A 24,191-nucleotide genomic window follows, 5' to 3' on the forward strand; every position below is an offset into this window, starting at 1 on the left:
TTTTATTGGTGTTCAATTTGCCAACATACAGAATAACATCCAGTGCTCATCCCGTCAAGTGCCCCTCTCAGTGCCTGTCACCCATTCACCCCCACCCCCCGCCCTCCTCCCCTTCCACCACCCCTAGTTCGTTTCCCAGAGTTAGGAGTCTTCATGTTCTGTCTCCCTTTCTGATATTTCCTACCCATTTCTTCTCCCTTCCCTTCTATTCCCTTTCACTATTATTTATATTCCCCAAATGAATGAGACCATATATGTTTGTCCTTCTCCGATTGACTTATTTCACTCAGCATAATACCCTCCAGTTCCATCCATGTTGAAGCAAATGGTGGATATTTGTCATTTCTAATGGCTGAGTAATATTCCATCGTATACATAAACCACATCTTCTTTATCCATGCATTTTGATGGACACCAAGGCTCCTTCCACAGTTTGGCTATTGTAGACATTGCTGCTATAAACAGCGGGGTGCAGGTGTCCCGGCGTTTCATTGATGATGCTTTATTATTTTTTTAACTCTTCCCTGCAGTGCTTAACCTGCAGGTGGTTTTACTGTGTGTTGCTGCCTTACGAAACAGGGCTTATCTAGCTCATCGATTCTTAGTGGTGGGGAGGTTTCTCTTCACACAGAATACTGGATTCTACTGGACTGCCATTGGGTGCACTTTCTTGGGTGCAGTCTGGGAAGGAGGGTCCTGGCTGTGAGGTGGTGATCCGCCCAGGCTGCCTGCTGTGGGCATGGGGCTGGCCTGACTAGGGCACTCCCATCACAGACAGGTCTCCACATTAGAGGGGAGGGCACAGGGGTGCTGCTGGCTGGGCCCCCATCCTTCCCCAGGAATGTGTGTTGTGGGGGCGCAGCCCGGGGTGTGGGGACAGGCTGAGCCAGCACACCCCGATCCCTTGGCAGATAGGAGAGCCGTGGAGCGCACTCTTTGCTTGCATCCCGCCTGCCAGTCTTTCTCCCCTTTGTTCCCTGTGTCAGAGCTTCATACGATGGACATTTCAGAGGTAAACCAAGGCAGACCGTGTAGTAAAATGAACCAGCTGGCTCAGCAGTTACCAACTGCATGTGCAGGCCTATATTGTCTGTACCATCTCCCACGACCCATTTTGATTTATTTATTTATTTTTTATTTTTATTTTTTTTTTATTAAAGATTTTATTTATTTATTCATGATAGTCACACAGAGAGAGAGAGGCAGAGACACAGGCAGAGGGAGAAGCAGGCTCCATGCACCGGGAGCCCGACATGGGATTCGATCCCGGGTCTCCAGGATCACGCCCTGGGCCAAAGGCAGGCGCCAAACTGCTGCGCCACCCAGGGATCCCCCATTTTGATTTATTTTGAAGCAAATTCCAGTCATTTTCTGCTTTGATTACTGTGAACATTGTGGCACATAGGTTCTTTTCTTCTTTTAACCTTTTTGTTACTTAAAATTTCAAATGAAGATAGAGAGAAGGAGGTGCCCACCCCCACTCCTCCCCAGTCCAGCTGGGTCAGTCCCAGACAGCCCGCTGCCACCTCTGTGAACGGGTCCCTCTGTGTCTCTACAATGGGGCTTAAGCGTGCTGCTGCAGTACCATAGTCACACCTAAAATACTGACACAGATTTGTCCAGTGTCACCCAGTATTTAGTCAGCCTGCCTGGATGTTTCTCAAGTACTCAAGTACAGAATCAGAAGAGCCAAAAAAAGTAAATGTACTTTTCTTTGAAAAATGATTTCTGAACCAATCTTCCTAAGTGGGGCAGCTGTATGCTCCCTCACGGATGCCTCTTGTGCCATGACCTGTTCTCAGGATGACCTTGCCATGTTCCTTATGTCTTGTGTTCTTTTGTGCCTAACGCTTGGAGACACAGAATGGGCCAGGCCTTGTCCACGGGGTGGACTAGGAGCCAAAAGCCTCAGTGTCCTGGGGCCCTGTGTGAGATTGGTCACCGATGAGTGGTAAATGGGAGAAACCATCCAGGTTGAGTGTATCCCATTTAGACCTGCTTACCTGAGTCTGAGGGAACTTTTTTGGTCCTGAGTATTTTGGTAGTCATGGAAAACAAACTAGAAAGACCATTTTGAGAAGACATGCTCCTTGTTGGTAATCTGTTGGTAATGTTTGCATCTTTTACTTAGAACAACTAAAGCCATTTGTAATTTGTCTCTGGGTGAACTGTAAAGAGACAGAGAAAGTATTTCTTCCCATCCAGATAGCTTCCTTCCCAGGAATTTGAATACATGGGGACAGTGCACCTGCATTAGGAGGCCTGAAAATGCTGGAAGCCACAGAGGTGTGGGCTCCATCAGCATTGACTGATTGTGAAAGTTGATAAAGCAGATTCCCTGGAGCAGAAGAGAGTGACACAGAATGACGGTAGCTGTGGAAATAACCAGGCCCGGTGTCTTCTGCTGCATTTTTATGTCAGAATAAGTGCAAATCCCCACAGGGCTGCTAGCGGTCAAAACAGTCCTTTTTTTCGGAGTCACATAGCAAAATAACTCCCAGATCTCTAGAAGGTGAAGATTAACTAATTTATTATTTATGTATTTTCTAGCATTCTTTGGACAATGTAAGTCCATATAACAAAGATCTGAGTGCTTGCCAGGTGCCTGGGAATCCTCAGAACTGAATATTTTGATGTTGCATATTTGGCACATAAGAGTTATGTCTCGATTTATTCTGAAAATGATGTAAAGTTAAACTTGTAAAACTTGGAAATAGAGGAGCCTGGGTGGCTCAGCGGTTTAGCACCGCCTTCAGCCCAGGGCCTGATCCTGGAGACCTGGGATTGAGTCCCATATCAGACTCCCTGCATTGAAGCCTGTTTGTCCCTCTGTCTATGTCTCTGCCTCTCTCTCTCTGTGTCTCTCATGAATAAATAAATAAAATCTTAAAAAAACGTTTTTAAAAAGACAAAACTTAGAAATATAGATATCTATAGGGTTTTCTGGAAGTCTTTCAGACTTAGGCTCCCCTTATAGCTTTAAGAAAGATATCAACTCACTTTTTTTTTTAAAGATTTTATTTATTTATTCATGAGAGACAGAGACAGAGACAGAGAGAGAGAGAGAGGCAGAGACAGAAGCAGGCTCCATGCAGGGAGCCTGACGTGGGACTCGATCCCAGGTCTCCAGGATCACACCCTGGGCTGCAGGCGGCGCCAAACCGCTGGGCCACCGGTGCTGCCCTCAACTCACTTTTTGAAAATTGTTTTTTTTTTTGGTTTATCTTTTTCAACTGTAGTTTATTTTACTAAGAAACCCACAAGGCCTAGAATAATTTTAAAGTGTATAGATTAGTGGCATTCTGACTTACCTTTGTTTTTTTTTTTCATGTCTCTTTTTTCTTGTAAAAATACACATAACACAAAGTTTACCATCTTAACTATTTTTAGGTGTGCAATTTGGTGGCTTCAAGGACATTTACATTTGTTACGCAGCTGTCACCACCGTCTGTCCCCAGAATTCACATCATGTGAATCTGGAACTCTGGCCCCATGAAGCACTGACTCCTCATTCCTCACCCCCAGCCCCTGGCTCCCACCGTATATTTGACAGCTTTATGGTTATGACAACTCTAAGGACCTCATGTATGTGGAATCATATAGTATTTGTCCTTTTGTGGCTGGTTTCTTTCACTCAGAATTGTGTGCTCATGGCCCATCCACGTTGTTGCATTTTAGGAATTTCCTTCCTTCTTATGACTGAGGAATGGATATGCTGCGTTTTGCTCATTTAGTCATCGATTGATGGATTTGGGTGGCTTCCACATTTCAAACATTGTGAATAATGTTAACATGAACATGTGTATACACATATCCCTTCGAGATCCTACTTTCAGTTCTTTGGGGTATATACCAGAAGAATTATTGAATCATGTGGTGATTCTATTTTTAATTTTTTTGAGGAACCCCCACACTGTTTTCCACCACAGCCGTGCCATTTTGTGTTCCTACCGATAGTACACCAGGGTTCTGGTGTCTCCACGTTCTTGCCATCACTCATTGTTTGTTTGTTTGTTTTTTGATAATAGTCAGTGAATGGGTGTGAGGTGGGGTTTCCCTGTGGTTTTGATTTGCATTTCCCTGATGGTCAATGATGCTGAGCATCTTTTTGCATGCTTGTTGGCCTGTATCTTCATAGGAGATATGTCTGTTTGAGTCCTTTGCCTGGTTTTGAATCAGGTGGTTTGTTGTTTTGTTGCAGGCTTAGGAAGTTCTCTCTGTGTTCTGGATGTTAATTTTTTTTTAATATTTTATTTATATATGAGAGACACAGAGACATGGGCAGACAGAGAAGCAGGCTCTCCGCAGTAAGTGTGATATGGGATTCAATCCCAGGACCCCAGGATCATGACCTGAGCCAAAGGCAGATGTTCAACCACTGAGCCATCCAGGTGTCCCTGGATGTTAATCTCTTATCAGATAATGTGGGTTGCAAATTTGTTTTTTCATTTTACCATTGGTAGGCTTTTCCAGCTAATAAATAAAGCTGCTTTCAGCATTCTTGGGCAAGTCTTTGTGGACATACATTTTCATTTCTTGTTATTGAGTGCTATGGAACCATGTTCTGGGTCCTAGGTAAATACATGTTAAATATTTTCCCAAGGTGCTTGCACCAGCACTGTTTGAAGCTTACAGTTTCTCCGTATCCTCACCAGCTTTTGGTTTCTATTTTTTGACTTCAGTCTTTCTAGTGGGTGTGAATGTGGTCTTAATTTGCTTTTCCTTAATGACCAGGCAAGAATATATGTTCCCATGTTTGTTGGCCATTCCTATTCTTCCTTCATGAAGTGGCCAGTCCATGTTTTGGATTGTGTGTCTTTTTATTATTGGATAGATGGGAATTTCCTTTATATATTTTTGCTATAAATCTTGCATCAGATATATAGATTGTGAATATTTTCCATGGTCTGTCACTTGCCTTTTCATATTAACATAGTTCTTGGAAAAAGAAAAGGCATAGTAGATATTGCATAATTTCTTTAAAAACTTTTTATTTAGACATGATTTTAAACTTACAGACCAGTTACAAAATTACTAGGACTACTGGTCTATTCTTAACCCAGATTCAGATGTTCGCACCTGCCACACTTGCTTTATCCATACCTTCTGGCCAGTATTTCTTCCTCCCACCTGTCCTCTGTGCATGTGTACGTGTGTGTGCAGATCCATACAATTATCTTTTGTGAGCTCTTTGGGGGTAACTTACAGACGTCACAGCCCCTGACTTCACATGCTTCAGTGTGCATTTCTGCAGAGCTGAGATGCCCTTCCATGGGCACACACAGCAGCCTGCCTGGCTCAGCACTGAGTCTGACCATAATCTCCACTGTAATCCAGACCTGCCAGCGACCTGGTGTGTCCTTGGTGGCATTTCTCTCCAGTGCAGGGCTCATGGTGGTACGGTTCCTGCCTTCAGGGTCTCCTCTGATCTGGAGCAGCTCCTCAGCCTTTTTTTGGATTTACTGATTTTATTTTTATAGGACATTTTCCCTCCTTTTGGAAACATTTTATTTTTAATTAATTTATTTTTTAGTGTTACAGATAGAGTTCAGGGATTCATCAGTTGCATGTATAATACCCAGTGCTCGTTCCATCACGTGCCCTTCTTTTTTTTTTTTTTTCATCACATGCCCTTCTTAATGCCTATCCCCCCTTCCCTCCAGTGTTCTTCAGTTTGTTTCTTAGAGTTAAGAGTCTTTTATGGTTTGTCTACCCCTCTGATTTCATCTTATTTTATTTTTCCCTCCCTTCCCTTATGATCCCCTGTTTTGTTTCCTAAATTCCACATATGAGTGAAATCATATAATTGTCTTTCTCTGACTGACTTATTTCACCTAACATAATACCCTCTGGTTCCATCCATGTCATTGCAAATGGTAAGATTTCATTTTTTGATGGCTGATTAGTATTCCATTCTATATATACACCACATCTTCTTTATCCATTCATTGTCGATGGGCATCTGGGCTCTTTCTGTTGGTTGGCTATTATGGACATGGCTGCTATAAAGATTCGGGTCCAGGTGCCCCTTCAGGCCACACAATGTTTGTATCCTTAGGGTAAATACCTAGGGCAGTACAGTTGCTGGATTATAGGGTAACCCTGTTTTTAACTTTTTGAGCAACCCCCACGCTGTTTTCCAGAATGGCTAAACCAGTCTGGATTCCCACCAACAGCGTAAGAGGGTTCCTCTTTCTCCACGTCCTTACCAACATCTGTTGTTTCCTGATTTGTTAATTTTAGCCATTCTCACCAGTGTGAGGTGGTATCTCGTGGTTTTGATCTGTATTTCCCTGATTTCATGTGTCTTTTGGCCATTTGTATGTCTTCTTTGGAGAAATGTCTGTTCTTGTCTTCTGCCCATTTCTTGACTGGATTCTTTGTTTTTTGGGTGTTGAATTTAATAAGTTCTTTATAGATTTTGGTAAAAACGTTTTAAAGTACATGTTCCCCTGTTGGATTTAGTGATGCTTCCTCCCAATGGGGTCAGCCTCTGCATCTCTGCTAGAACACTGCAGTGGGGTGGGCTGTGTCCCGCAGAGTCCCACATCAGATGTGCGTGGCAGCCCTCCCACCTTTTTGGCCTGTTTTGATCACCAGTCGGGTGTCATGTGATGTCCCCACTGGACAGTAACTGATTTTGTCCTTACAAGAAATTTGTGGGGAGACCCTTCAGGCCACACAGACATCTGCCGGGGTTGGCATCCTTGCTGCCTCTGAGTGAGGCTTTCCAGCTCTACATTGGGATGGACTCAAGGACACCTTTTAAAAAAACCAATCTACTGTTCCTGATTATTTTAGTGCTCAGATTGTCCTGGAGTTGTCCGTAGTCCCTTCAGGCTGTGTCCTTGTGACATCCTCCATGGTGTTCTGTTTTCCGAGCAGTTTCTTACATTCTGGTAGAACAAGGTGCCCCAGGCTCATCTCACAGCTTCCCCATTCCAGCCTCGACATCAGCCATTTCTGTGGGGAGCTGTGGTCTCCCCACTCCTGCCTTTTCTCAATAAACTTTTTATTTCAGAAAAGTTTTAGATTTACAGAAAAACTGTGTGGATAATACAGAGATCCCACATACCTGTCCCCAGTTCCATTCTTATTAGCCTCCTTACTATGGTACATTTGTCACAACTAATGAACCAGTATCGATATATTGTTACCAACCTAAGTCCATGCTTTATTTGAATTTCCTTTCCTAAAGTCCTCTTCTGTTCTAGGACCCCACCTGGGATGTCATGCATCATGTAGTCATCGTGTCTTCTCACACACCTCTGGACTGTGACAGTTTCTGACTTTCCTTGTTTTTGATGAACCCTGGTTCTTTTTTTTTTTTTTTTTAAAGATTTTATTTATTCATAAGAGACAGAGAGAGAGAGAGAGAGAGGCAGAGACACAGGCAGAGGGAGAAGCAGGCTCCATGCCGGGAGCCCGACGCAGGACTTGATCCAGGGTCTCCAGGATCAGGCCCTGGGCTGAAGGCAGCGCCAAACCGCTGCGTCACCTGGGCTGCTCCCACCCTGGTTCTTTTTAAAGGGGATGTATTTGAATCCAGATCTGGGTGCTGGTGTGTTTTGGTTTCCCAGATCTGATGTCAGTGGACAGAGCTGGGAGACTTACCTCTAGAAACACATATGCGCATATGCACACATGTGAGCACACACATGTGCACTTGCCATGTACACAGATTGACCTTAAGAACCCAGTTCTTAAACAAAACAAAACAAAACAAAAACCCAGTTCTTGCCGATCCCAGCCGACTGGCAAGGCTCTCCGAGCCTCCTTCCCCAGGGAGAAGCCCAGGGCACCATCAGCCTCAGCGCAGGGTTGCCTCACCCACACTGCTGCTGCCAGATGGCCCTCCCAGCCGTTCAGGGCTCTGGCCACCCAGATGGAGGGGAAGAGTGTCCAGAGCCCCTAGGCCTGGCCCGAATGGTGTAGCCTCACTGCTCACTCGGTCACAGTGGGCCATCCTGTTTTTATTATAAATTTATTTTTTATTGGTGTTCAATTTGCCAACATATAGAATAACACCCAGTGCTCAGCCCGTCAAGTGCCCACCTCAGTGCCCGTCACCCAGTCACCCCCACCCCTCGCCCACCTCCCCTTCCACCACCCCTAGTTTGTTTCCCAGAGTTAGGAGTCTTTCACCATCCTGTTTTTATCTGTGCTCTAGTTCAGAGTTATTTCCCTCCCATCCTAGTGATTTCATTTCACTTCCGGAACATGTAGGACACTGATAGGCTTTTCAGTAAAAATTCTACCCAAAGCTGGTTTCAGAAGGGCATTGCTCCTCTGTGTCCCTTCCACTGTTCATTCTGGAGCCAGCCGCTGCTGTTGCTCCCAGTGCATCCCTCCTGGGCTGCTTCTTGGGGTGAGGGAGGGAAGTGGCCATGTGCGTGGGTGACTCTTGGGGTGCCCTGGCCATCAGGCGGGGCTGGCCACAGAGTGTGTCTCCTCCTTTTCCAACGGCATGTACTCTGCTTGTGCCCCCCAGCTTGTGCATGCATTTCCTGTGGTTGGATAGCTCAGCAATTTGCAGGGCCTATAGGTGGACCAGGTGTGGGTGGAACTGTCTGTGTGTTGGCTCACCTTGTGCTCTGGGGTGTCTCCAGGGTGCGCCCCCAGGAGGTGCCAGATTGAGGGGGTGTGAGCATGTGCCCTGAGGGGGTGCCAGATTGAGGGGTGTGAGCATGTGCCTTGAGGGCATGTGGGATCAAGGGGTGTGAGCATGCACCCCAAGGGTGTGCTGGATTGAGAGGTGTGAGCATGCACTCTGAGGGGTGCTGGGTCCAGGGGTATGGCTGTGCGCCCTGAGGAGGTCCTGGATCGAGGGGTGTAGGCACACACGCGGAGGGCATGCCACATCGAGGAGTGTGAGCCTGTACCCTGAGGGTGTGCGGGATTGAGGGGTGTGAGCATGTGCCCCGAGGGTGAGCTGGATCAAGGGGTGTAGGCATGCACCTTGAGGGCATGCTAGATTGAGGGGTGTGAGCATGCGCCTGAGGGCATGCGGGATCGAGGGGTGTGTGCCCCAAGGGTGTGCTGGATTGAGGGCTGTGCGCGTGCGCCCCAAGGAGATGCTGGGTCCAGGGGCAAGAGCATGATCCTTTGCAGGAGTGGCCTCTCATACTTTGGGTTCTGCTACTTGGAGGGGAGAAATGGCCTCATGGTGAGGGACAGTTCGTGAAGTGGAATGTGCAGTCGGGTTGTGGGTTGTCTGTCTGGTCACTTCTTTAACCCGTTTTTCTGTGGTGATTTTTGTGAGTGAGGGTACCTGTTCTCCCTCGGGACAGTGTGTGACACCTCTTCCTGCTCTGCGGTCTGCCTTTGACCCACACCCCTGTGTTTGGCCTTGTCTTTATCTGCTGTGGCAGCCGAAGGAAATGCCATGTGAACGTCAGACTCCTATCCCTCCAGGTGCTGGAGCCGCAGATGGGTTCCCAGTGGGGCCCCACCTTGCAGCTGCTGCCCTGGTGTGTGTGTGTAGGGGTGTGTAGGAGTGTGTTGGTGTGTGTGTGTGGAAGGCGGGAGGTCTCTCTCCCCTCCTCCCCTTCTTGCAAGGACACTAAAAACACCCCCCAACACTTTCATCGGATTTGTGTCACCTCCCAGAGGCACCCCCCACCCCACCGCAAGTGGTGTCCCACTGGAACTCAGGGTTTTCACCCATGGGCCTTGGCCCAGGGTGTCTTGGCCACCTCAGCACCATTTTTCCTGTAGGCAGATCTGCCTGCCTTGATGTCTGTTATGTCTCGATTTGAGGTGTCCTAGGAGAGCCCATCCTGTTCCTGCAGGGGTTCATTGTGTCCACTTTCACCTTTATGCTCAGCGCGTTGGTGCCATCCTGCCGCCCAGGGTCACTTACTGGGGAGATCCCGCATGCCACTGTGGTTTCGGTGCCTCGTCGTGGTGCATGAGTGTCTGCTGTTCATTGATATGAACTGGATGTGTCTTAAAGCAATCCACATTTATTCTCTCAGCTCTGGAGGCCACAGATTGACAATCAGCTGCAAATGGGGGCTGAAAGCAGTGGGCCTACAGGGTGGGGTTCCCTCCAGAGGCTCCAGTGAGGGTCCCTCCTGCCTCTAACAGGTTCTGGCGCCTGCTGTCCTCCCTCTGTTCATGGCCATGTTGCTTCAGCTTCTGCCTTCTCATTCACAGGGCCTTCCCTCTGTCTCAAATCTCTATCCTGCTTTCTAAGGACACTTGTCGTTGGATTTGAGGCCTACCTGGATAATCTAGGTCTCCTAATCTCATAATACTTAATTACGTTTACGTGGACCCTTTGTCCAAATCAGGTCACAAAGGGTCCAGGGATTAGGCTGAGGACTTGCCTTCTTGAAGCCACCATGGCACCCACCCTAGGGAACCTGGTTTACAGCATTCCCAGAGGTCAGGGTCCCTTGTCTGTTTGGGCTTTGCCTGGTGACTGTTGGTGCAGTTCTTCTGTTCCTGAAGAACCTGGCTTTTTATATATAACCCAGGTGTACTCTTTTGGCCTCTTGTATATTATGTGGTGTTATAAATAAAAGTCTAAATGGGGAACAAGTCAATATTTTTTTTCTCTTTTCAGTTTGTATTTCTTTTCTTGAAGCCAAACCCAATTGGGCGGATAAGATGTTAGAAAGCAACTGATTTTATCTCAACCACTAGATTCACTGACAGGAAGAGCCTTGTTTTGTTGACCAGTTAAATAGTTGCTTTTCTTCTGCCCACCTGCTTGGATGCACCTGACCTGCTCAGAGCCAGGGACCTAGCTGGGGGGATTCGAGGTGTGTGAGATTGAGGAGGTTCTCACCTGCAGGTGTCACCCCAGCCTGGCAGAAGAGGGCACAGGCTGATAAATTGCCAACAAGTCCTAATTGTCACAGAAATCTTTGCAAAGGAGTGATCAGTGACTCGCTAGCCATCTCTTCTTGTTGTAGCTGTTAGAGACGAAAGTGAGGGGAAATGGGTATGTGTATAACTGACAGGTACTCCGCGTAGGGGAGAGCCATTATCGATTGAGAACTAGGAAACCAGAGGGACTGTGAAATTGGAAAACTGCATATCAGAATCGCCTAATTTGAAAGACTAAACCAGAAGATTTGCACGAATAGCATGTGTTATGCTTGGATACATACTTTATCTTATTATTTTTTTTAAATTTAAAAAATTTTAAAAAGATTTTATTTATTTATTAGAGACACAGAGAGAGAAAGGCAGAGAGAGAAGCAGGCTCCATGCAGGGAGCCCGATGTGGGACTTGATCCTGGGATTCCAGGATCATGCCCTGAGCTGGAAGGCAAATGCCTAACCGCTGAGCCACCCAGGTGTGCCATTTTATTTTTGATCCAGTAATAAACTGGATTTTATAGGAGATGGCTGTTTATAAAAGTAGTCCAGAAATGGTCGAATCACATGGTTTTTTAGTGTCCAGTTTTGCCAATACATTTATAGTAATTTTGTTTTTAAAGAGCAGTGAGTTTATAGTCAACTTTGCACAGTTGCTCAGTACCATTTTATGTCACTGTCATCAGCTAACGGGATGAAGAGCGGCAGGCATTGGCTACGTATTTGACACGTTTGAAGTGTGGCAGAGACATATGCTTAGGCTTCTTACTTTGCTGGTTCTTTGTACTTTCAGGATTGGTGTTTTTTGTCATTGAACTGGCAGGGACCTGGTTACCCCTGTGACCCAGGCATATGTGATGGGAGCCTAGCCTATGATCTGAAGTTGGGCTCCAGTAAAGAATGAGAACAGGCCCTGCTGAAGTGAGGTTGGGCCACTTGCAATGGGGCTTCAGGAAAGGGATTAATTCAAGACCACACACTGACTCTGGACATTTATCCCCATGTGACTAGGGATACAGCAGGCTGGGAGACTACCTGACTAAGGAACAGTCTGGATAGTCTGACTTGGGTGAGATGAATGTGCTTCCTTTTCCATGTTGGATGCTTCTCATGGATATGCTCGGCTGGGGTGTGGCCTGGCTGACCATTGAACCATCTGCATTGGGTTCTGGCCAGAGTCCTTTTGTGTATGTGTGCCACAGTCTGCCTTGGACTCAAGCTCAGTCAGTCCTGCCCATGCCACAAGTCCGTGCCACAATGGCACGGCAGCTCACCCACGCCCAGCAAGTGAGCGGGGTCTGTTGGGAGCCTTAGCAGCTCTGCTGGAGTCTTGCCTTACTCTGTGGCTTCTGATACAGCTCTCTTCTCCTTGGGGATGATGTCCTTTACCATCAGATGAGGTATGGGCTTCCAACCTTTCTAAGAGCTCGAGGCCCCCTCCTTGTAGGCTGCCCAGCCTCCCTAGCCTGTGGCCCCCATTGAGAGGGCTGTCTGGGTTCACAGATGTGGCTGGTGGTTTAGAGCATCAGAGGGCTTTGGTCCCTCAGCCACCTGGATACCACACGGAGTCACCCAGTTCCTTTGCTGTCCTCATCCCAGAGGGGCACAGACAGCTGTCTGCCACCTGTGAAGAGGGCATTAAGAGGTGGAATGCTGTGTGCATGCTCCAAGTACTGCCTACACCTTCAGGTTTTCCTCCTCCCACATCACCACTGAGGTGGGAGTCAGGGTGACAGGTGTGGCTGCTGCCTCCTTGGGCTGGATAGTTTCAATGTGACTCTGGTCAGGACAGCTGTGCTCTGAAGCTGGAAAACACCTGCCTGGACTCTTGCCAAGTGCCCCATGGCCTCTTCCTGGGGTCCTGACGTGCTGCCTCCCAAGGAACCTGCGGCATCTGTCAGTCAGAGCTGGGGTCTCTGATGTTGCCTCCCCCAAGGCGGCAATCGCAAGTCTCACTGCCCAGCTGAGCACGGGTTCCAGGCCTGGAGTGTGACTTTATTCTTAATTCTTTCTGGGTGAATGGATGAAGGTGGTGCCATTAAAACTGCTGAGTTGAGCCCTGAAACCGGTTTCCTTAGTGTCCTCATTGCTTTCACTTGGTCAGTGATAGAGAAGGCGGAAGAAGGGACGGTGCAGAAAATTGGACCTGGCCAACTTCCCAGATCCATGGAGAGTCACGTATATGAAATGTACCATTCATTATGAGCAAAAGGTGGTTGGAGAAAATGTGTGCAAATAATACCAAATTGAACTTCCATGGGCATTCTTCATTATTTTCCAGTTTCCTGTCACTAACACCAAGTGTCATTCCTAGTATTTTCCTAATGGATGTGGGCAGATGTAGTCAAGATACAGCATGCTTATAGATCTGCACAAGAGCCTCGGGGGAACAGGAGGGATCAGAAGGATGGTGTTGGTCTTTAAAAGAAAAGCTGCTACTTCCTTGAGCCAGAAGAAAGATCAGTATAGGAAAGGGTACTGGTTAGGTTGGATGCTGCTTCCCTGCCCCCTGCCCCAAGCTTCCATGTTGCCCTCCTCCTGGTCTGGTTCCTTCTGTGTGATCCCTGCTTGGCTGCACTGCTCCCTAGTGACGTTTGCAGGGTTGGTTTGGTGGTAAGTCACGGTGGGTTTGGTGGTAAGTCATGTACCAATGTGCCTCATTTCCCTTCTTAGGCAGCCTCGGTCACCTCTTTGTCCAGTGTGGCGTGTATGCACATAGTTCGCTGGGCTGTTTGGAACCCCTTGCTGGAATCCGGCTCTGGGAAGGTGATCTTACCTCTGCAGGGTGGGATCCGGCCCAACCCCTCACACTGTTTGGTCTATAAAGTAACCCCTGCCAGCATGAGCTCTGAAGAGGTAAGTTGTTCAGATACTTTATAAGTATGAATCTTTGCCTGTGAGCTTCCAGCAAGTTCACACATTTTCAAAACCAGAAGTTGACAGATATGTTTGTGGATATGTGATGAACAGAATTTTTTTCATGTCATGGACGTGCCCTTAAAGGACAAGCATGATTGCTGAGTCATAGTTGGCTGTGAACTCACTGAGGCAGGTTTTATCTCGGGGCTTAGGACATCCCCATTCACACATAAGTCTCAACAAGGTGGCCTGTGGGGCCTGTGGCTTTTATTTGTATGCACTGTGCAAACAGCATCTGCTTCTGTGCTATATGTGTCTTTTCAAAAAGGACTCTTGGAACCTTTTGCTATGGAGAATGAGCTTTGGTGGTACCAGGGTTGTGGTCAGTGCCTGGCAGTTGGTGTTGAGCCCGGTGCATCTCTGTGACTTGTTACTCTTGCCCACTGGCCCTTGGCTCCTTCCAGCTTTGCATGGAGGGCGGGCCACAGCAGGAGCTTTTAAAATCCATGTTTGGAATGAAGCTATCTCCAAAACCCCGGTGGAGAAGACCGGTAAACGGTGGCAGGGCCAGTTGAAGTGTGAGTGAGGGGTCACCTGCCAGGGAGCTGCAGGTACCCCGCGCAGGAAAGCACTGCTCTGGCTGGCCCATCCTGACGCCAGTGTCACGCAAGGGTGCTTGGTTCTCCCAGTTGCACTCCTGTACCACACTCTGCTGTTTCAGCAGTGTGGCTGGGAGCCGTCTACAGCTCAGTTGTCTCATTTTTCTCAGGTGAAAGGACCATCCCTGGTATTCCATGCATCATCCGTGTGCTGACTCTCGCCACAAATGTTATTTTCAATGTTATTTATGATGTGGGTGATGCTTTAGGGACCTGGATCAGGAACAGCTGATTGTGCAGCTTCCCTTCTTATAAGGATATCTCATTATGGGAGCACATTTTGCTGCCTTCCCCCATGGACTAGTCTGAGCCCTTATTATAAAACTGCCGTGAGAGATCCTGGAGCCATTGCCTCTGTCTTTCCCTCTCTGGATGTATATGTGTATGTATTTAAATATATATCTATTCTATTTAACTTTAGCCTTGTCATGCCACTACATCTCCTTCACTCCCTGAGTGTGTAAACTGCATTGGGGATGAGTATGGAAGGCTTGACTATCTTGAGGACACAAATATATCAAATTCTGCCATTATTCACAAGGAATATCACTTCTAATTGGGTTATCTCACCCTCAGCACTGCTGACATTTTGGGCCAGATAATTCTTTGCTGTGGGGGTTGTCCTGTGCATTGGAGGATGTTCGTTACCAGCCCTGGCCTCTGTCTGCTGGATGCCAGTAGCGTGCCCCCAACTATGATAGACTGAGTTGTCTGCAGACGTTGCCAAATGTCTCTCAAGGGCAAAATTGCCTCTAGTCGAGGATCACTATTCTAAAATACATAACTAATTAAAATAATGAACTAAAACTGGCCATAAACTTAATTCTGCTTCCTCCTCTGCTTCTTCCCATTGTGTCTTCTACAGCAGTGCCATGTCTGGGCAGGTAGTGTGGAGGCTTAGGGGCAGAGATGCCCCTGAGTGAGGTGCACCTTGTCTCTGCCCCTATGCCAGGTCATTCTGTGTCTTACTTACCCATTCAGTGAACTTTTACTGAGCACTTATACCCTTGGAAAAAGATCCCCGATCCTGTGAACTTACAGTTAAGGGGAATTGGCAGATACTAATCAGAGAAAAGTATAAATATTAGAAACATCCCATAATTTTTGGCTACGTAAATCTGGGGGTTTCTGTTATTATTTTGATGTTACTGTGAAGCTAAGTAGTACATTATGATTATGTTTTCTTTCTTAACTCCTGTATTTTTCCTTTGAGCAAATAATTGTCTTTTAAAAAAAATTTCTATCTCCAGAGGCAGCCACTTTCAACTCTTTGCTCTGACTTATGATATTTACTTTGTTTCCAAATATTATGCTTCTGCTATTTCTTAGGTTTATCAACTTTAGACATTATATATTGACTTCCAATAATGATAAATGAGAACTTGCTTGATGCACTCCTGAGCTCTTTTAAGAAACTACTCTGTCCTCCCCCTGAGGGGTCTTGGCTTCAGGGACTGTTTGTTCCCAGAAGTGTGCAGCGCAGTGGGGTCTGGCTGGAGGATTGTAAAGTCCCAGACAGGTTTGGGGAGGCTATGGAGAGGGAGAGGCTTGGAAAGCAATCCCATAACATTAAGAAATGCTGGGTTAACCCTCAGGCTGCCTGAGTCTGACCCTGAACTACAGTTCCAAAGACCCTGAGAACTGACTGTGGCTAGGCCTCCAGCCCCGTTCCAGAGTTTCCCTGGGTGGATCACATGCAGGAGGGATCTGAAAAGCATGGCACAGGGGCTGACAATGCATAGAAGGCTGGTTGGAAACTGTGGCCTGAACCCATTGAGCTGATTCGTGACGAAACAAAAATATCACCATTCTCCACAGAATTTAAATGAGACTCACAGTCTCCTAACATAGTATTCAAAATGTCTGTGATATAATCTAAACATAATTGAGATGCAAAGAGGCAGGAAAATCTCAACTTTCAGAGAAAAGACACTCAACAGACACCAAAACATTCAATGTAAACACCAATCAAAAGAAAACAGGAAGGCAGCCCGGGTGGCTCAGCGGTTTAGCGCTGCCTTTGACCCAGGGTGTGATCCTGGAGCCCCGGGATTGAGTCCCACATCGGGCTTCCTGCATGGAGTCTGCTTCTCCCTCTGCCTGTGTCTCTGCCTCTCTCTCTGTGTGTGTGTCTCTCATGAATAAATAAATCTTTAAAAAAAAACGAAAACAAAAACCAAAAGAAAACAGGAGTGGCTGTATCAACACCAGACAGAGTGGACTTTGGAGCAAAGGAAATTTTCAGGAATTAAGAAGGATATGACATATGATAAAAAAGTCAATTAACCAAGAAGACATAGCAGTCCTAAAGGTGTGTGCATCCAGTATAGGCAGAGCTTCAAAATACATAAAGCAAAAAAACTAATTACTAGAAGTTAAAGGACAAATAGACAAACTCATAGTTATAGTTGGAGACTTTAACATCGCTCTAAGTAAACCAGGGAACATAGAGAAAATCACTGAGGACATGAAACAGCTAAAGGACATCATGAACCGTCTGGATCAACATGACGTCTACAGAACTCTGCACCCAACAGCAGCAGAACACATAGTCTTTTCTAGGGCACAGGGAACACTCAGCCAGACCACATCCTGGGCCATAAAACAAATCTTCATGATTTCTAAAGAATTGGAATTATATAGGGTACATTTTTCGGTCATAACAGAATTTAACCAGAAGTCGGTAGCAAAGATAAGATTAAAAAGTATAGGCATTTGAAAAGTAAATAATACATTTCTAAATAACCCATAGATCAAAGAGGAAGACTCAGGAGGAAATAGAGGATGTTTTGGACTGAACAAAAATGAAAATACATCAAAAGGTGGAGGATGCACTTGACATGTGCTTCCAGGGAAATTGATAGCATTAAGGGCTTGTGTTGGAACAGAAGAATGGTCTTCATTCAGTAATCTTATCTTCTACTTTTAGGAGCTTGAGAAAGAGAAACAGGGACGCCTGGGTGGCTCAGCAGTTAAGGGTCTGCCTTCAGCTCAGGGCATGATCCTGGAGTCCTGGGATCAAGTCCCACATCGGGCTGCCCGCATGGAGCCCGCTTCTCCCCCTGCCTGTGTCTCTGCCTCTCTCTCTTTGTGTCTCTCATGAATAAATAAATAAAATTAAAAAAAAGAAGAACAAAATAACCCTAAATCCAGCAGAAGAAACAGAACAGAACAAATAGAGAACGAAAACAGAGGAAATCAATGAAACCAAAAACTGAGGCTTTGGAAAGATCAATAAAATTGATAAATGTCTAGCAAGAACGACAACAGGAGAGGAGGACTCAAACTGCTGATGTTAGGAATGGAAGAAGGACCAGCACTACTGGCCCCACAGGCATCAAACAGACAGCAAAGGAACACTGTGAGCAATTCTGTGCCTGTAAACTTGGCAATTTCGATGAAATGGATCAGTTTATCTTAAATCAGAAATGATCAAAACTCACTCAGGATGATGTAGACAACCTGAGTAGTCCTATGACCATTATAGAAACTGAATTCATGACTAAAACACTGTTGAGAACATCCAGGCCTATTCACTGTGAATTCTACAGAATGACTTAAGGAAGAGACAGAAGAGTAGTTTAATACGGTCTCCCCCAGGAAATAGAAGGATGGGAACATCTCCTAATTCATGTAATGAGGCTTGTGCTGCCCTGATAATAAAACCAGAGACAGCATAAGAAGACCATGGACATGTGTCCTTCATGGACACAGTTGCAAAACAACCAACAAAATGCTAGCAAATAGAACCCAACAATGTGGAAGGAAGACTAGGCCATGACCAAGTGGGGGTTTATCCCAGAAATGCAAGAAATCAATAAATATAATTCACCATAGTAATAGCCTAAGGGAGATGAACTGTATGACACATGAAAGGCATTTGATAAGATTTATTTAACACTGACTTATGATAAAAACTGTGAGCATACTAACAGTAGAAGAGCAGTCCCTCTTCCTGCTTGGGGGGCATCCACACAAACCCATCAGTGAGCAGCCTATGGAGTGGTAAGAGTTTGGGTGCCCCCCCGCCCCAAGATCAGGAATAAGTGAGGGATGTGCACTCAGTGTTCAGCATCATACTCAAAGTCCTAGCCAGGGCGTTAAGGCAAGAAGACAAAATAAAAGACACATAGATTGGAAAGAGAGAAACAGAACTGTACTTACTTGCAGGCAGCATGATTGTGTGGAAAATCCCAAGGGATCTACAAAAACCTGCTAGAATGAATTAGTGACTTTATTGAGGTTGCAAGACACAATAGGAGATCAAGATAGAAAAATCAATCTTTTCTGTATATTAAGAAAGGGCAGTTGATGAACAAAATAAAAAAAAAACAGTATTACTTATCAAGGCCTTCCCACAGTAAGATAAATCTAACACAGTGTGTACAGGATCTGTCTGTTGTGAACTGTAGCATATTCCCTTTGGTGCATGTCACAGTTCTCGTGTGGTTACTCTTGGGTGAGATCACAGAGGACTCTAAGTAAATGGAGAGACACAGCATCTTTATGCATGGGAATATTCAGTGTGTTGAAGATAGAAATTCTCCCCTAATTCATGTACAGATAATGTAATTTTATTCAAAATTCCAGTAGGATTTTTTTTTTTTTTGGTCTACATGTAGAGAAACTGATCCTAAAATTTATACAGAAAGTCCCAGGAATTAGAAGAGTCCAAAGAACTGTGACGATAGCAGTGATGTTGGAGGAATCCTTCCCCACAGTGTGACACTTGGAGTAGAGCTGCGACAACCACTGTAAGGTGCTGTTGCTGCGGGATTGGCATATAAATTGGGAGCAGAGTACTCTAGAAGTAAACCATGGTGTCCTATAGGATTAAATATACACGTACCACGTGACCCAGCAATCCTGTTCCTAGAGATATGAAGACTTAGGTTCACATGGACACATGTACCCCGGTGTTTGTAACCACCCAAACTGAAAGGAGCCTAAATGTGCTTAAATGGATGAATAAACCATGCACATGGTACCATAGAATACTGCTCAGCAGGAAAAGGAACCAACTATTGATACGTACTACTTACTGGGATGAGTCTCATCAGCATTATGTGGAGTGTAAGAAGCTAGGCTTAATTATATATCCTTGGGTTCCGTGTCTGTGGCATTCTGGAGAGCCGAGGCTGCCATGACAGGAGCAGCTCAGAAACAGGGGGTTGGGGGAGTCAGACTGGGGCAACACGAGGGATTGTTTGGGTGATGGAGCCACGCTGCACCCCAACTCCGGTAGTGAGTACATGTGTTGAACAGAACTACATACCAACATTTAAAAGGTCAGTTTTGCATAGGTTTGTTTAAAAACGTGCAAAACTGGGGAAATGTAATTTCTCCTTGAGTAAGAGCCATTCTGTGCTAATGTGGTCTTCTGGGATTTCAATGCCACGGCTGATTGTTTCTGCTCAGAAAGTGACTTGATTATGATCTGAGAACACGGGGCTTCAGGAATCCCTGGTTTTATGTAGACTTTGGGGCTGGTTGCATTGTAATAGAAGGGCACCGATGAAAGGAGGCAGCTGCCATTGTTCTTGTTTTGATTGTAGGTGCAGCAAGTGGAGTCAGGGACTGTCCAGTTCCACTTCTCGCTGAGCCCTGAGGGACACCTGGACACACCCACGGGGCTGGTCCACAGCCCTGAGGCGGAGCGGCAGCCCTCCAGGAAGCCACCCACATCTCCTGCAAGTAAGTGTTTGCAGAGAACTGACTTTTTGAGCACATAGCATGACTTCCATCTGTTCTTAAGGAAAAATACTTAGTCCAGTACAATAACAATTATCAGATAATTGCTACAGATTGCTTTAATTGGAGTCAGTTGGTTGAGCTTTTGCTTAATACGGGGATGTAGAATTGGACAGTGACAGAGGGTGGCCAAGTGTGTTGTCACCTGTGTCTTGCAGCCCCCTGACTAGAGGCTTGTGGAAGGCTCTGCCAGTGACACCTAATGGGCACTTGGCATGGGAGTCCTATAGACGCAGCGTTGAGAGTAAGAGTTTGACCGAGAGCCATGGGCTGCCATCTCTGGGTGTTGTTGTTAACGTGCTGTACATTTGTTGTTTAGAAAAGGTGCTTTTTACTCCCTTGAAGCATTCCAAGAATGGGGTGTCTGATCTCAGCTGGCGACTTTGGGGAGAGTGAGGGCTACCCTCAGAGCAACATCTTCCTGGGGGCAGTGATGTGTCTGCATGTGTGCAGGTGGCGGAGCAGCGAACGTTGCTGTCAGCCTTGTGTCTGACTGGCCTAGCACCTGCTGGTCAGGGCCTCTTGGCTTCTGCCTCACCACCCCTAAGGACCATAAGGACCCCTAAGGACCCCTGTGCCAGCATCTGACTGAGAAGCCCATGGGTCAGGTCCCTGCAGGGCTGATGTCAGAGGGGTGTTGGTGAAGTTCACTTGGCAGGGCACTGAGCCTCAGGCACCTGAGGCTTCTAGAGACTGCTCCAGCTGGAAGAATGTTCTAGATATAGGAAGTTAGTCTCTTAGAAAGTTAGAAAGGTAGGGACTGAACTAATGTATAAGCCCACAGTGGGGAGCTTAATCCTATCCATCTTCCCCATGGGTGCTTCTCTGTCCCCAGGGAGGACTTACTGAGGTCCTGGCTGCTGGAGCGGAGGCACTAGTGGGTCTGGGACTCATTTGGGACTGATTTTTTCTGAGTTGAGAATCTAGTTAATGGAAGGTGGTATTGTTGAATTTAATTTACTGTTGGTGGAAGCAGTCCCCTTAGTTCTTTGGCCTGGACCTGGACATGCTGGCCACTGTCTTCATGATCTTCCAAGGTTTTCTGAGGTATCGGAACATATTCAGGTGCCAAACAATCCGTAGCTTTGGGACAAACCACATCATTGAGTATTTTCCTTCTTCTCAAAAAGGCAGTGCATTTGATGGTTTTAGTTGTTTTGATCTTTCAATTTTTGAATATTGTGCTTGTCACATTGCTCTTGGGATTGCTGTTTACCACCAGTGTGTCCGCTAATAACCACTCTTACCAGTGTAGCCCTGAAAACGTCCAGCACCACAGCCCCGAGGCTGTTGCCAGGATATCTGATGGAGTCCCTGCAGTGGTGGGCGGAAGACATGGATTTTCTCTCAGGGTTTGTTTAGAGTGTTTCCAGTTTTACTTAATAAAGTCGAATGCATTGAAGGCATAGAACATATCGCTTAAAAATACTAAACAAAGGGTACAATTTATTTCCCACTCATTCTCTCCTGTAAATCTAGCGTCTCTTCTTCCTTGACATATATTCTTAGTTACATTTAAAAAATAAAACAAGGGGTACCTAGGCAGCTCAGTCGGTTAAGCATCTGCCTTTGAGTCAGAGCATAATCCCAGGTCCTGGGATTGAGCCCCTCATTGGGCTTTCTGCTCAGTGGGGCGTCTGCTTCTCCCCCTGCCCCTCACCCTGCTTTTGCTCTCTCTCTTTCTGAAATAAATAAATAAATAAATAAAATCTTTAAAAAAATAAAAATAAAAATACAACAAATAGTAAGCTCTGAGAAAGGTAAATATGAAAGATAGTATTCCAGATTACAAAAATAGGTAAATGTTATGATTAAATATTTTGGATTAAGCTACTCAAAAAGGACACTAGTGAAATGTAGTATGTGTAGTTCACCTGTGTCTGTGGAAATGCCAGAATAGATCATGTCCTTGGGGGACATGCCTGTACAGGTAGCTTTTATGGGGAAGATATACTGACTTTTCCTGGAAAGGAGTTTTCAAGGGTTAGTTTATGGTGCCGCTGTGGTGCTGGAAGCAAGCAGCTGGTTTGTTTGAAGACCTTCTAATCAAATTAATTCTAAACAATGATGGAATTGCCTTATCACTTGGCTGCTTGGGGCGAACACCGGCTGTACCCGCTGTGGCTCTGCGGTCTGCAGGCTTGGGTCTCATTTTCCCAATTGCCTTGACTGTTGTGAGCAGATCTGGGCTTTAAACCCAGTCTGCTGCTTGCTCTGCTTCCCAGAATTATGTTAATTTATTTTTATTTTTATTTTATTTTTAAGTTATTTTAAAAAGATTTTATTTATTTGAGAGGGAGAGAATAGGAGTGTGCAGTGCACCCATAAGTAGGCGGTGGGCAGAGGGAGAGAGAGAGAAGCAGACCCTCCGCTGAGCAGGGAGCCCGACTTGGAACTCAATCCCAGGACCCTGAGATCATGACCTGAACCAAAATCAAGAGTCAGACACTTAACTGAGCCAACCAGGTGCCCCAATTCTGGCTCAGTTTTGATTGAGTCATTTTATCCTAATTTGGGTTGTATTTTCCTGTTTATCTGCCATCAGTATTTTTTATTGGATTGCAGATATTGTGAATTTTCTTTGATTGAGAGTGCTAAATAGGTTTGTATTTGATGAATACTCTTGAGCTTTGGAAACAGTTTGATCCTTTGGGCTCTTGCCCTTAAGGGTTGTTAGGTGGGACCAGACCAGCTTTTAGTCCAGGGCTAATTATTCCCCACGACAAGACCCCTTTGTGTGCTCTGCCTGACATCTCCTGAATTATGAGGTTTGCCAGTTTGGCCTGTCTGTGCAGTAAGTCTATTTCTGCCCCATGTAAGCACTGGGGACTGTTCCAATGGCTCTGGCCCCAGCATTGGGTACTTTCCTGACCAGTCACCTACTGAATTCTAGAGGGGAGCCTCTGTAAATGACCAGAGCTCTCTTTCTGTGCACCTTGTCTTGTCTGGCACTTGGCCCTGCAAATGGGAGCTTCCTCGGTCTTCTTGGACATTCAGCTCTGTTTTCTCCACTGGGGGCCCCTGGTGCCCCGTCTCCCTGTACTGTGGCCCACAGACTCATTAGCTGCTGAGAGTTGGGGCGGTTTCAGGGCCCACTTCTTTTGTTTCCTGTCCCTGAGGATCACTGTCCTTTGTTGCCTGAATTCTAATGTCTTGAGGCCAGTTGTTTCATATATTTTGTCCCTTTAAAAAAATTTGTTTCATGGGGCGGTCAGTCTGGTCCCTATTTGCTTACTCTACGTTGGTGGGAGACAGATGTCTTTGCCTGATGTCGGTGGGCTGCTGAGATCCTCCACCCAGGCCTGATGGTCTAGTGGTTTTGAAAGTTTTCCTGGCTGCTCTGTGCTACTGTGATTCACCAGCTATGTTGTGTGTTTTCATGACTTCTGAGTTGGGCTCATGCTCTATGCTGCAGTGTAGTCCCTCGTGCACTGCATTTATTTTACTTTGAAATAGATTCTTTTTTTTTTTTAATTAAAAAATTACATGGTCAAGAATAGCCAAGGCAATTTTGAAGTAGAAAAGAGGCTTCAGTTTTCCTAATTGGCAGATTTATAGTTATAGTAACTAGAACAGTGTGGCATCGGGGCAGAAATGGACAGATAAGAAGACAGAGTGTGATGACTGGACACATTATAGATAAGTGTATTACTTTACTCTTATTGTTGTAACAAATTACCATAAATGTAAAATGGCTTAAAATAGCATGAGCTTGCTGTCCCACAGTTCTGGAGGTCAGAAGTCCAAAAGGGGTCTCACAGGCTAAGGTAGAGGTTTTGGTGGGGCTGGTTCCTTCCGGAGACTCCAGGGCAGGCTCCACCTCCTTGCCTTTCCAGCCTCTAGTAGCCTTTGGCTCATTCTCTTCTCTTCGAAGTCAGCAGTGCAGTTTCCAAATCTCCCTCTGACTCTGATCCTCCTGGCTCCCTGGCACTTACCAGGACCGCTATGACTGCTGTGATAGCATTGGGCCCACCCAAACATCTAGGATGGTCTCTCCGATCAGCAGCCATGATTACCGGCAGTGCAACATCACATTGCCAGGCTCTGGGGGTTAGGATGTGGGTATTTCTGGGGTAGGAAACATCGTTCTGC

General features: G+C 46.0%; 1 protein-coding gene across 15 annotated transcripts in view; it reads left to right on the forward strand.

Moving 5' to 3' along the window:
• Nucleotides 1–24,191, forward strand: part of NPHP4 (nephrocystin 4) — a 129,984-nt gene that overhangs the window by 39,650 nt on the left and 66,143 nt on the right. For 14 of the 15 annotated variants that reach the window (XR_012027987.1, XR_012027986.1, XM_072819907.1 and 11 more), the window contains 2 exons: nt 13,504–13,686; nt 19,904–20,042. Coding sequence is in view for 13 of the 15 variants with exons in the window: in XM_072819907.1 (XP_072676008.1) it covers nt 13,504–13,686; nt 19,904–20,042 (322 nt within the window). In the remaining 2 variants the exon portion in view is untranslated. The remainder of the gene's footprint in view (nt 1–13,503; nt 13,687–19,903; nt 20,043–24,191) is intronic. The other variant, XM_072819917.1, reaches the window with a different exon arrangement.

The sequence above is a fragment of the Canis lupus genome, chromosome 3 (genome assembly GCF_048164855.1).
Source record: "Canis lupus baileyi chromosome 3, mCanLup2.hap1, whole genome shotgun sequence".
In the NCBI taxonomy this organism is placed as follows: Eukaryota; Metazoa; Chordata; class Mammalia; order Carnivora; family Canidae; genus Canis; species Canis lupus.